At 46.4% G+C, this 13,409-nt stretch overlaps 1 protein-coding gene across 2 annotated transcripts in view; it reads right to left on the bottom strand.

The window, feature by feature from the left end:
- Positions 1-374: 374 nt before the first annotated feature.
- The window catches only part of LOC136573210 (phospholipid-transporting ATPase IK-like), a 170,370-nt gene continuing 157,335 nt past the window's right edge, over positions 375-13,409 (bottom strand). For both annotated transcript variants that reach the window (XM_066574490.1, XM_066574489.1), the window contains 2 exons: positions 12,465-12,589; positions 375-3,572 (listed from right to left, as the gene is read on the bottom strand). In XM_066574490.1, the coding sequence (XP_066430587.1) occupies positions 3,435-3,572; positions 12,465-12,589 (263 nt within the window). In that variant the 3' untranslated portion in view covers positions 375-3,434. The remainder of the gene's footprint in view (positions 3,573-12,464; positions 12,590-13,409) is intronic.

Raw genomic sequence — 13,409 nt, 5'->3', positions numbered from 1 at the left:
ACTTGGGGCTTAAACAGGCGGGCACACGCTAATACGCTCGCTGCCACATGGTGCGGTATAATAGACATATTGATGATATTCTCATCATATGGAAGGATACTTTGCATGAAGCACAGGCTGATGTGGTTCTAAAAAAGTTTGGTGAAAATATAAATAATAATGAATTCAACCTATATTTTACAATCTCTACCCACTAAATGAGACCCCATTCTTGGGCTGTTGTTAAAGGGAAATACCCTGACAAATAGGAATGACAGCAGCCTGTATAGAAAGCCAACTACAGGTAAGACCATACTTCATGCATCCAGCGCTCACCCGAGACACACCATAATGTGATCCCCCATGGCGAACCTGTAAGAGCCAAGAGACCGGGCTCCAACAATCAGGAGTTTATTACATGTAAGGATTCCATTTACCAAAGGTTAGAAAAAAAGGTTACAAGAAAGACACGCTAGACAAAGCAGTGGAAAAGGGTGAACCGAGGGTGCGTGCAGAACGTCTTGGCAACACGAAATACCATCATCCCCATAATAAATTATTTTTTTCCACTGCTTACAGTAGGGATTTTTTCAGAATTAAATTGCTTTTGCAGCACTTACCGCTTCTTAAACAAGACTAAGTAATTGATGTCCTACTTGAAGAGGGAACCTCATGTGTAGCTAAACGAAGGAAAAATCTGGGAGGTTTGTTATCCCCTAGTTTATCTAAATCCCCTGTTAAGGAACGGTCACACTGGCTGCAACATAAGGGCTTTTACTGCTGCGGTGGGCAGCGCTGTGGCCTGTGGCAAGGCATCTAAGAGAGATCGGTATTAGTGATGGCACTAAACAACTTTCTGTAAAAAGTTATATAATTGGGACTCCACCAATGTGGTTTATATGATGGAAAGTGAAATATGTTGGTTGCACCATCCGGATGATGGAACATCTGCTTACATAAAAAACGGGAAGTTAGCAACTCTGGTGCTGCCAAACATGTTGGGGAAACAGAATAGAAACCGATACATTTGTGTCTTACGGTATAGAGTTGGTACGGAACAACAGGAGACTCGAATCAAAAACAGATATTCAAACGAGAGGCGGTTTGGATACTAACGCTGGCCGTATACTAACGCTGGCCGTATACTAACGCTGGCCGTATACTAATGCTGGCCGTATACTAACGGCTCCCCAAAGGTCTTCCTTTTAGATCCGATCTTCTGTACATTTATTAGTCTTTTTCTTGCTCTTCATTAATTCACTTGATGCAGGTAAGTAATGCGGTAAGTAGGTCTGTAATGATAGTTTTTGTTATCCCAGCAATGTGTTATTTCATTAACCTTTTTGTATCCCCTGTCATTGAGCGCGTTCCTTGTGTGTTCTTTATACATTCGTCTTCTGATACGACTGCAGCTCTTTCTCTGAGGTATCCATTATTGTCTATTAGCTCTCCCCTCCTTTTGGATGACATAGGAGTTTTCAGCTGCCTTCGATGCTTTCAATCACTCATAGCTTTTAAGGAAGTGATGTCTGACATACAAACTCAGGTGACCGAGGTCCACACCGGACCGAAACGCGTCCTTCAGGGTCTGTAAACTGGCACTTTCATTCAGTAAAGGAGACGACTTTCTATCACAAGCAGTTCTTTTTTACTCTTTTTGGATTTCCCTTGTATGGCTTGCCGGCCACGGACGGGGGGGAGGGGGGGGGGGGGTGAAGCTGCTTTCAAGTTAGAAGTCTGCCTGAATGGGAAGCAGACCCGTGCGAGAGCGTGGCGGTGAGCACAGATTTTCCTTTCTCACTTTCTCATGATAGGGCATGAAGTACGGGAGTTTTTTTTTTTTGACTATTCAAACTCTGCACTACTGAGCGCAAATTAAAAAAAACAAAAAACGGGAAGATAGGTCCATCTTTATAGGCGAGTCCTGTCTTTTCTCGCATGTAGTATTAACCCTCTCCAATCCACTGTCTGATCTGTGAAGACATTATGATATAATGCTGTACAGCTCCGATGTTGGAAGACGTCCGTCGGGGTTCTCTTACTGTGTATTGCCAGCCTCTCTACTGTTGGAGCCTATCCAACGTGTCACCTCATGCAGTACTGGCTTTAGCCAGCAGATAGCGCTGTTGTATAAAAGGAGAAAAAGAGTAAGCCCCCTAGGAAAACCAGGATACAAATTGGATTGGAAAGGGTTAACATGCGAGAGTCCCGCTAGTGAAAACAAAGCAATTGAAATCCATTGCATTTCATTCCATTTTGCTTTTCTACGGCCGCAAGAAGAGACAAAAACACGGCCATCTGTTTAAGCCCTTAAAAACAAAAACTGGCTTTTTAAAATCATGGAAAACACTGCGAAGAGGCCCTCAATGTGCTTACTGAGACTATAGGCCATTAATATCAGATTGTGGGGATCTGAATCCTGGGATCTTAACAACTAAAAGGAACCCAAGAGCGTGCTCCATACATGTTATAGTGGTTGTGCCAGGTATTGCAGCTCAATCCCATTCACTTGAATAGGCCTGAGCTGCAGCAGCAAGCCTAGGTGCTACCAAATGTCCAGAAGTAAAAATCTTATCCCATGTCTGAAGGAAATGGAAGCAGATGTGCTTTTCTTTGAAACCAAAGGAGCTTGTGCAAATTATTATGATTGTAGTTCATGTCTGGTTCACAGTAAAGGCTACTACTGTGTCACATGAGTATTCTGGTCTGCAGCCATGTGTCGCATAAACATCGGGATTTAGTATGGGTTTCCATTTTGTCTTATTAAAAAATTCACCTAAAAGTTCTGACTGTCAGGCTGCCTTCACACGAGCGGGCGCGATACTGCGCCAAGATACAATGCCCAATAGCGCACTTGTCAACATGCGTTTTACCTGTGGATACCAGGTATTCTTCAGGCCAAAACGCCTCACAATAGCCGCCCTCCGGCGTGTATTTTAGCCGCATCAGAAGAACGGCAAGTGTTTCCCATTGTTTTCAATGGTAAATATCACATTGCGCAGCATGCAATAGATTTGACTGTCCCATTGAAAGCAATGGGAAATGCGTTCCAAGGAAAGCAAAAAAAAATAGGACATGTAGCATTTTCTTTACCTTGCAGCATCACTGTATGGGAAAAAAAATATCTCTATGTCTATCTATCGCTCATGGAGTTTATATTCACGCAACGCACAAAACTCACATGCGATTTGTGTTCGTCTGCATGTAATCTCATCCAGAAAGAAAAAGTTGGGCAACCCTGCCGGTAAACAATGGAGGAGATCAGCTGACCGAGGGGGCATCCGGGAGTCAGACCCCTCCAAACAGTTATTGATGATGTTCCCTAAGCAGAAGTCATTAATATTATAGTCCTCAAACTGAAGACTTCCCGTTTATCCCCAAGTATAAATATTTTGGCGCGTTTAACCTCTTCTTTTCAGGCAGAACGTGAAGCTTTCTTGCTGATCTTATTAATGTCAGTTTTGTAAACATTCTTTTCTAGTTACAATCTTTGCAAATCCTTCAGTGTGGGAGAAGGCGTAGCTGGACCTCCTCTTATAACCGCCTCTTCGGAAGGCAGAACGTACTTTCATTTTCCTGCCCTTTTCTGGTGCCTGAAATACAGTTAGAAATGAAAATATTAAAAAAAATTAGACATATTGTCAATCACTGTGTCCCGCATCGGTGCTCGGGCCTCTGCTCTGGTCTCTGTTTACAGATGCAGAGATGTCCGCTTTACGGGAAGTCACAGGGGCTGCAACCAATAAGGCGCTCTCACACGCCTGTATGCTCTTTGTGTATTACGCGCACCTAATACACATTACCAATCTCCCATAGACTTTAATTATGCCTCTCGTACTGTGTAAGAAATGCGCAATAAAAAAAAATCCCGACATGTCGTATTTTGGCGCGTATTACGCACATATATAGGGTATGGAGATTGTCAGCACGCAGCAAGTGCATATGTATGACAAAGGCCTAACAGAGCTCAGCAATCGATCGCTGTCAACGGAGACCAAGCACCATCAGGGGGCACAGAAGGGGTTGTCCAAAGATGTTACAACTCGGACAACCCCTTTAAAAATGAGGATAACATTACTGGAGATCAGGCAGTCACTCACCATGTCAATAACCACTTTCGTTCTGTATTTCCAATAGCTGGGATTCAGGATGATCATATGTTTGGGCCCAGTAGTCCCTCTAGTTATAAGGATGATCATATGTTTGGGCCCGGTAGTCCCTCTAGTTATAAGGATGATCATATGTTTGGGCCCGGTAGTCCCTCTAGTTATAAGAATGATCATATGTTTGGGCCCGGTAGTCCCTCTAGTTATAAGGACGATCCTATGTTTGGGCCCGGTAGTCCCTCTAGTTATAAGGATGATCATATGTTTGGGCCCGGTAGTCCCTCTAGTTATAAGGATGATCATATGTTTGGGCCCGGCAGTCCCTCTAGTTATAAGGATGATCATATGTTTGGGCCCGGTAGTCCCTCTAGTTTTAAGGATGATCATATGTTTGGGCCCGGCAGTCCCTCTAGTTATAAGGATGATCATATGTTTGGGCCCGGTAGTCCCTCTAGTTATAAGGATGATCATATGTTTGGGCCCGGTAGTCCCTCTAGTTATAAGGATGATCATATGTTTGGGCCCGGTAGTCCCTCTAGTTATAAGGATGATAATATGTTTGGGCCCGGTAGTCCCTCTAGTTATAAGGATAATATGTTTGGGCCCGGTAGTCCCTCTAGTTATAAGGATGAGAATATGTTTGGGCCCGATAGTCCCTCCAGTTATAAGGATGATAATATGTTTGAGCCTGGTAGTCCCTCCAGTTATAAGGATGATAATATGTTTGGGCCCGGTAGTCCCTCCAGTTATAAGGATGAGAATATGTTTGGGCCCGGTAGTCCCTCTAGTTATAAGGCTCTCATCCAGTGGTTTAGAGGCCGATGTTCCGTGCTTAAAGTTGAGTAAGGCGATGGGTCCAGATAGCTCCACCCCATAGTTCCTAAAGAACTCCAATCTAACGGATCTGGGGGCTAATTGGCTTCTGCCTCATTGGGTTTTTTCTCTGGATCAACAAGGGGGAAGTGTAAATAGGCTGAACTAGATGGACATTGTCTCCCTTCAGCTTAACATACTATGTAACCAGTCCCTTTTAATAGATGATGTTCCTGATGACTGGAGAATGGCCAATGTTGTACCCATCCATGAGAATGGTAGTAGAGAAGAAGCCGGGAACTACAGGCCAGTTTGATGGTAGTGTGTTGTGAACATTGCCAAGAGAATAAATTTTGGTTTGCAGTTATTGCATCCATGAAGCAGACATGACAACTATATACCAAATGGCTGAGCATTGGACACATGGTGCAGTACTCCCAACCATCCTGTATTCAGCTGGACAGTCTGGGTGTTACCATGCTGCTGTTGTGGCTCCTCCCGTGGCGGCGGTGTGCTGGGTCCTGTGGTCGGGGCGTGTCCCCCCAACTTGTGGTCCGTCTGTCGGGGGCGCGGTGCTGGTGGCTAGCGGCACAGTGCGTGCTAGGTAGTCCTGGCGGCACCATGCGCGCGCACACCTGGGAGTGCAGCTGCCATGCACGAGCTCCCTTTTGATGTGCTATGGGGAGTTGACTGTCTCTCTCTCTCCACCTCTGGGCGGAGGCTTCTGTTTAAAAGTCTGGCAGTAACTGCAATTACTGCCAGTTATTGGTTTCCCTCAGGTTGCTAGCTAGTCTGCATCTGTAGGTCTCTCGCCTCTGTCAGCTTGTCTGCTATTGTGTTACCATCTGCCAGGTTTTTCCATCTGCCTCACTACTATCAGTATTATTTTGTGTTGGTCTTTTTTTTCATCTGCCTGTCCTGTCGGTAGTCTACCCATTTCATCTAGGTACGCCAGTGCTGCCTCTCGGTCCCTAGATAGCGTAGGGACCGCCGCCCAGTTGCCCGCGTGGGGTTAGCCAGGAGTGGAGGCAAGTAGGCAGGGACAGTGGTTGCGGGTGAGATCTAGGGCAACCCGGGCTGGCGTATCAAGGGCAGTATACTGTAACATAATAACTGGCCCTTAAAATTGCTCAGTGGGTTTTTTGCTCTCCAATGGAGGCCATGAGTACCCTCGCAAGTCAGTTGCAGGATTTGGTGGTCGTAATCCAAGACCTGTCCGGTCGTATGGTGGCCCAGGAGCAGAGGGAGTTACTGCATGTTTCTACCGCCCCTTCTATTCCTGAGCCCAAGTGTCCTTGTCCTGAGGTGTTTTCAGGGGAGAGGAACAAGTTTTTTGTTTTTAAGCAGGCATGTAGATTGTTTTTTTTCGGATACGGCCCCGCTCATCTGGCTCAGAATCCCAGAAAGTTGGATTGATTATGTCCTTACTTCAGGTTCCCCCCCAGACTTGGGCCTACTCCTTACCCGAGAGTTCGGCTTGCCTGCAGTCAGTTGGTTTGTTTTTTTCGGGAACTTGGAGGTATTTTTGATGAGCCGGACTGTGAGGGGTTGGCGGTATCTTATCTCATGTCCCTTCGTCAGGAGAAGCAGTGCGTAGAGGACTATTGCTCTAAATTTAGACTGCATGCTGGTGAAACCTCTTGGAACGATAGCGCCCTTAAAGATGTGTTCTTGTTGGGTCTGTCTGACGCTGTCAAGGATCTACTCATTTCTCATCCCGCTCCTGTGACACTCAATAATGCGATGGAATTAGCACTCAAGGCTGACAGAAGGCTGAGATCTAGAAAAGAGGAACGTCAGGCCCGTAAGGCTAGGGAACCCAGCAGACCTGCTCCCTTTTCTCCCAGGCCAACTTCTAGTGCGATGGTTCCGGATCACACAGCGTCTCTGTCTCTATTGTGGGAAAGCCGGACATCGTGTAGCAACCTGTCCTCAGAAGCGGATGCAGCATCAGTCTAGACCGGCGGAAAACTTCAGATCCTAGGCAACTGTCGGGAGGGTTGCCTAGGATCACAGGTACTCCCTAAGTTGTTGGTGCCCTTTCATACTGGCTTCCAGGATTTCACTCGGTCCAGTTAGGCTTTTATTGATTCGGGTGCTGCCGCTAATTTGGATAGTCTAAGCTTTGTCAGACTCCTGATGGCTGAGTTTTTGGCATTGGAGACACCCATACGCTTCACTAGCATTGATTCCACCACTCTGTCTACAGGGGTTGTACAATGGAGGACTCCCATGGTACAGTTTACTGTGGGTGTTCTCCATTCTGAGAATCTGCCGTTCTTAGTAATGGAAAGGATGTCCGTTGATGTAGTGCTTGGTATGCCCTGGTTAGCACTGCACAATCCCTCATGTGATTGGTCCACTCGGGAATTGACACATTGGGGGTTGTCCTGTCATAGTCACTTAGCTACTATATCCATGTGTTCAGCAGATGCCATATTTATTCCCGAGTATTTGTCTGATTTCCATGACGTATTTTCCAAGAAACGGTCTGAGATTTTGCCTCCCCATAGAGAGTGGGACTGTGGTATTGATTTGATCCCCGAAAGTCCAATCCCAAGGGAGCCATTTTCAATTGGTCGGGGCGGGAGCACGAAGCCCTTAAGTTCTACATCTCCGAGTCTCTGGCCAAACGACATAGCAGGCCGTCCAGTTCCCCTGCCGGGGCAGGTCTCTTCTTTGTAGAGAAGGATGGGGCATTGAGGCCTTGTGTGGATTATCGGGCTTTGAATAAAATCACAGTGAAGAACCAGTGCTCCTTGCCCCTGATTCCTGATTTAATGAATCAGGTGGTCGGGGCCCACTGGTTTTCCAAATTGGACTTCAGGAGGGCGTACAATTTCATTCACACCCGAGAGGGAGATGAGTGGAAGACTGCGTTCAACGCCCCGTTAGGACATTTCAAATGTCTGGTCATGCCCTTCGGACTCTGTAATGCCCCCGCTGTGTTCCAGGGATTTATGAACGCGGTCGTCCACGACTTCCTGGGGGTATTTTTGGTCGTATATCTCAATGACATTCTGGTGTACTCCCCCCTGACTGGGACTCACATGTGTGGCACCTGAGGCTGGTTCTGACCCGTTTGCGTGAGTACCAACCTTTTTGTCAAGTTGGAGAAATGCATTTTTGGTACTAAACTAGTGTCTTTCCTTGGTTATGTGATTACTCCCACGGAGATTCAAATGGAGTCTGATAAAGTAGCAGCAATCTCCCAATGGTTCAGACTAGACAACCTGAAAGCTCTCCAGCGGTTCCTAGGGTTCGCAAATTTTTTGTGTAATTTCATTAAGAATTTTTCGGTTATTGCACAACCTCTGACCGATCTTGCCAAGAAGGGGGCCGACTTGGTAAGATGGTCGCCAGAAGCCTTAGAGGCTTTCAGTCATCTCAAAAGGGCATTTACTGCCGCCCCGGTACTAGTACAGCCTGATGCACGGCGACCGTTCTTCATTGAGGTCAATACGTCTGAGGTGGGGGCTGGGGCTGTATTGTCTCAGGAAATCAGTGGAAGAGCTGGGTATAGCCCATGCGCGTTCTTCTTGTGGAAGTTCAGTTCGGCGGAATGGAACTACGGCGTGGGTAAAGGTGAGTTATTGGCGATTGAGTGGGCTATAGAAGAGTGGCGTCACCATCTTGAGGGTTCAAGGCATCCCATTGCCGTATATACTGATCATAAAAACTTGGTATATCTCACCAATGCTAAGAGACTCTCAGTTCGCCAAGCCAGGTGGGCGTTGTTTTTCGCCAGGTTTAACTTCATTGTTACTTATATTCCAGGGGAGAAGAATGTGAAGGCGGACACCCTCTCACGGAGTTTCAGGTCACTGGAAAGTGAGACAGTGGCTCCTGAAAATATCTTGTCACCTGGGGTGGTGGTGGTGGCAGCTGTAGAATCTGAACTTGTCCCTCCTCTACAAAATTATCAGCAGGACGCTGCCTCGGGGGTGCTGGAGGGCAGATGGTTTGTACCAGAGACCTTGCGTCTCAGAGTCATTGAAGAGTCTCCCTCACCTGTGCTCGCAGGTCATCCGGGAGTTCAGGGGACTCTGGATCTTTGTCCTAGACACTACTGGTGGCCAGGCATGTCTCGGGAGATCCGCGACTTTGTTAAAGGATGCTCTGTCTGTGCATGCAGTAAAAGTTGTTGTCCGGAGGGGCCTATGAGACAGTTACCAGTGCCTTCCCGCCCGTGGATTCATTTATCGGTTGATTTTATTACCGATCTACCCGAGTCTCAGAAATTCACCACTATCCTAGTTGTTGTAGACCGCTTCTCAAAAATGGCACATTTTGTGGCGTTAAAGAAGCTACCTTCTGCGATACAATTTTCCAAGATTTTTGTAAAAGAACTCATTCGTCTACATGGGGTTCCCGAGAACATCGTATCTGATCACTGGGTTCAGTTTGTTGCACAATTCTGGCGAGCCTTCTGTAGGAACCTGGGAACGTCACTTTCCTTCTCGTCAGCATTCCACCCGCAGACTAATGGTCAGACGGAGCGGAAGAACCAGGATTTAGTGCAATATTTACGGTTGTTTGCTAGCAAAAAGGCTCATCAGTGGGCAGAGTTTGCGCTGAACAACCATAGTTCTTCCACTGGGGTATCTCTATTCCATTGCGTATATAGTCAGCATCCTCGCTTGCTTACAGCTATCTCTACTCTGTCTGCCTGTCCTGCAGCTGATGTCGCCACAGATGCGCTGCAGGTTGTATGGAGAGAAGTACTGAAGAACCTGGAAGCAACGGGGGCTCGTATGCAGTTGTGTAATGGGAGGAGTCTGTCAGTATCTGAACCGTACAGGATGGGACAGAAGGTATATTTGTAGTCTAGGAATCGCAAATTGAAGGTTCCGTCCTTGAAACTGGCGCCGTGTTATGTGGGTCCCTTTGTCATCACGCAGGTAGTAAATCAGCTGGCTTCTGAACTTGAATTGCCAGCTACTTGGAGGGTACATAGGGTTTTTCACAAGTCGTTATTGAAACCTTTTGTCACCTATGATTGAGGAGCCAGGAGGTGGTTTTGTGAAGAGTCCCTGTCAGGTTAAAAGTCTGGTGTTTGGTATGTCTAACGTGTATATGTCTGGATGTGAGACACCCTACCCACATGTGTCTTGTGAGTCACCCCCAAAGGCAGAGGGGAGTTTGTAAATAGGACCAGAGAGGGGAAGAGAGGGAGTTCAAAGGGGAGTCCAGAAGAAGCACCCAAAGGGGAAAACTTGAGTCACCCCCTAAAGGGAAAAAGAACAGAGCCTCACGGAAGAGAGTCTATTTCACTCCCGATGGAAGAGTCATGCACAGACGGGACAAGACCTCTTAGTCACCCTGAAGGATAGCAAGGAGACATGGTGTATTATCCTCTGTCTGAGAAGTAGTTCATGTTGAATGCTGCCACTGTAAGAATATGGTTTGGAATTTCTTATGGACTGTATTGGGAAATTTAGTAAACTTTATACCCTTAGTTTACCAACCTATTTCTGGCTGGACAGTTTTTTTTATCATTCTAGTCAGAATAATTAAGATAAAGGGTATTGGCGTCACGAGTAGAGATGAGCGAACGTACTCGTCCGAGCTTGATACTCATTCGAGTATTAGCGTGTTCGGGATGCTCGTTACTCATAACGAGTACCACGCGATGTTCGAGTTACTTTCACTTTCATCTCTGAGACGTTAGCGCGCTTTTCTGGCCAATAGAAAGACAGGGAAGGCATTACAACTTCCCCCTGCGACGTTCAAGCCCTATACCACCCCCCTGCAGTGAGTGGCTGGGGAGATCAGGTGTCACCCGAGTATATAAATTGGCCCCTCCCGCGGCTCGCCACAGATGCATTCTGACAGAGATCAGGGAAAGTGCTGCTGATGCCGGAGCTGCTATAGGGAGAGCGTTAGGAGTGATTTTAGGCTTCAAGAACCCCAACGGTCCTTCTTAGGGCCACATCTAACCGTGTGCAGTACTGTGGAGGCTGCTTTTTGCACTGTTGCACAATTTTTTTTGGACAGCCATTATCTGCTATTTATCCTTCTCTGCAGAAGTATCGCATCCTGGTGTATAGTGGGGATGCAGACATCGCCGTCAACTTTCTGGGCCTTGAATGGTTTGTGAATGGACTCGGCTTGGAGGTAAGCAGACTTAAGTGATCATGTAGGATACTGTATTAAACATTTTCTGCATCTTTCATACAAGTTTTATATCTGCTACTCAGTAATTCTATGTGATTTGTATTCTCTTCTGTATGTACAGCCGGTGGGTTCCAGGGAGCCACCCATGCTGTCGGTCCACACAGAGTTGTAACTGCATGTGTCCACTTCTAAAGAACCCCAGTGTGACTGGGGCATGCAGACACCTTGACAGAATGAATAGTGTGTGGCACATAGGTTCCCCATTGCTATGCCCACGTGTGCAGCTCCTGATGGCGGTGGCACAGGATTATATTTCTCATTGCTTCTGTACAGCATTGTGGGCTATCGCCCTGCCCCTTTTAAAGAGGGTCGCTGCCTAGCCCTGCCAACTCTCTGCAGTGTGTGCCTGCGGTTCCTCCTCATGGCAGACGCACTTATAAATAGACATGAGGGTGGTGTGGCATGAGGGCAGCTGAAGGCTGCGCAGGGACACTTTGGTGTGCGCTGTGGACACTGGGTCGTGCGGGGTGGTTGGTCAGCATGTAACCCAGGAGAAGTGGCAGCGGAGTGTCATGCAGGCAGTGATTGTGCTTTGTTGGAGGTAGTGTGGTGCTTAGCTAAGGTATGCCATGCTAATGAGGGCTTTTCAGAAGTAAAAGTTGTTGGGAGGGGGGGGGGGGGCCCACTCTTGCCGCTATTGTGGCTTAATAGTGGGACCTGTGAACTTGAGATGCAGCCCAACATGTAGCCCCTCGCCTGCCCTATCCGTTGCTGTGTCGTTCCCATCACTTTCTTGAATTTCCCAGATTTTCACACATGAAAACCTTAGCGAGCATCGGCGATATACAAAAATGCTCGGGTCGCCCATTGACTTCAATGGGGTTCGTTACTCAAAACGAACCCTCGAGCATCGCGATAATTTCGTCCCGAGTAACGAGCACCCGAGCATTTTGGTGCTCGCTCATCTCTAGTCACGAGCTATTTGTCTATGTCCACTTGTAACCGGCGAGTGGTTGAGCCAGGCTGCAGCCGATCCATGGAGTGGAGCAGTAGAGCCACCCGTGACAACCATCTACTCAACCCCGCTGTCTCCCTCAACCGGGTGAGGTCTGCGCTCGGCCCCCCCAACGCCACCTGTGATCACTGGGGGTCATCACTGTTGTTTAGAGGTAATACTGTAAGACAATCACTGAGCAGCTCTGTTTCTGCGAGGGAACACAAAGAGGGGCTCCATGTGAGGAATTTGGAGAAACTGCATGTTATATTAGTTGTGATTAGCTATTTAAATTGTTCTTAATTGATCTTGATTTTTTTGTTTGCAAATAGCTGAAAGTTTGTAAATTCAGCAAATAAAGCTAATTTGCAGTCAGGGTTGAATAATTCTGTTTTCACCTGTAAGAGAAATATTGCTACTTCAATGATATCTCATTATGCATGGGATGGACTTACCAATTGATTCGGACTTATTAATCTGCACCACGAGCGAAAGAAAAGAGAAGGGATAAGGTTTACAACGACTCCAAACAGATATATGAGCCACATGTATCCACTGCTGATGGAATGGAGCATGGCGCCTGCACAGAAGGGAGAGGTGTTAGTATAACACAGTGCGAATGTTCACAATGAGGTCTCTCATTGACATGCGGTATTCTGTCTGCACATTACAGTATGAGCCATGGACATGGCATTGCAGGGAATCTCATCTGTACACTGCAAAAAAGTCTGCAGTGTAGATGGGCTTGCAGTGCCACCTTTAACCCCTACAGTCAGCGTCGGCCTCCTGACCACGACCCATTTTTCCAATTAAACATGTTCATTTATTTGGTAACAACTTTAGAATGCTTTTACTTACACCCAAGAGATTCTGGGACTGTTTGTACTTCATATTAGTGCTACATATCGGTCAATATCTTTTGTCTTTAATTATAAAAAAAAAACAACTAAATGTATGGAAAATGTTGAAAATGATCAATTTTTATACTTTTATTTTTTCTTTGTATAAAAAAAATACTCCAACCACACAAATGGCTTAAGTAACACTCAATCTATGTCCCCGTTATGCCGGCATGATTTCATAAGTGTTAATGTATTTATTTGACCATCAAAAAGGTCAATTTCTCAAATTTTGAAGAAAATTTCCCAAACCTATTTTTAAAGGACCTATTTAGTTCTAAACGGATTACGACAATCACAGAAAACGGCCATATACTTACTGACTAAGGAAGGCAGATAGCTGCATCCTCTCACCATGCAGGCAGCAGACTACCAAATGAGGGAGCTAATTGCATCTGTGAGGGACGCTGATGAGACAGCCACTCACACAGCCTCTTAATATAGAGGGGGTGGCTGATTGGTGTATACTCCCACACAGAGTAGATACAAAGTGGCAGACCT

This window comes from Eleutherodactylus coqui, chromosome 7 (assembly GCF_035609145.1).
Source record: "Eleutherodactylus coqui strain aEleCoq1 chromosome 7, aEleCoq1.hap1, whole genome shotgun sequence".
NCBI lineage: Eukaryota > Metazoa > Chordata > Amphibia > Anura > Eleutherodactylidae > Eleutherodactylus > Eleutherodactylus coqui.
Note: the sequence above shows the minus strand (reverse complement) of the source record. Positions and strands in the feature narration are given on the sequence as shown.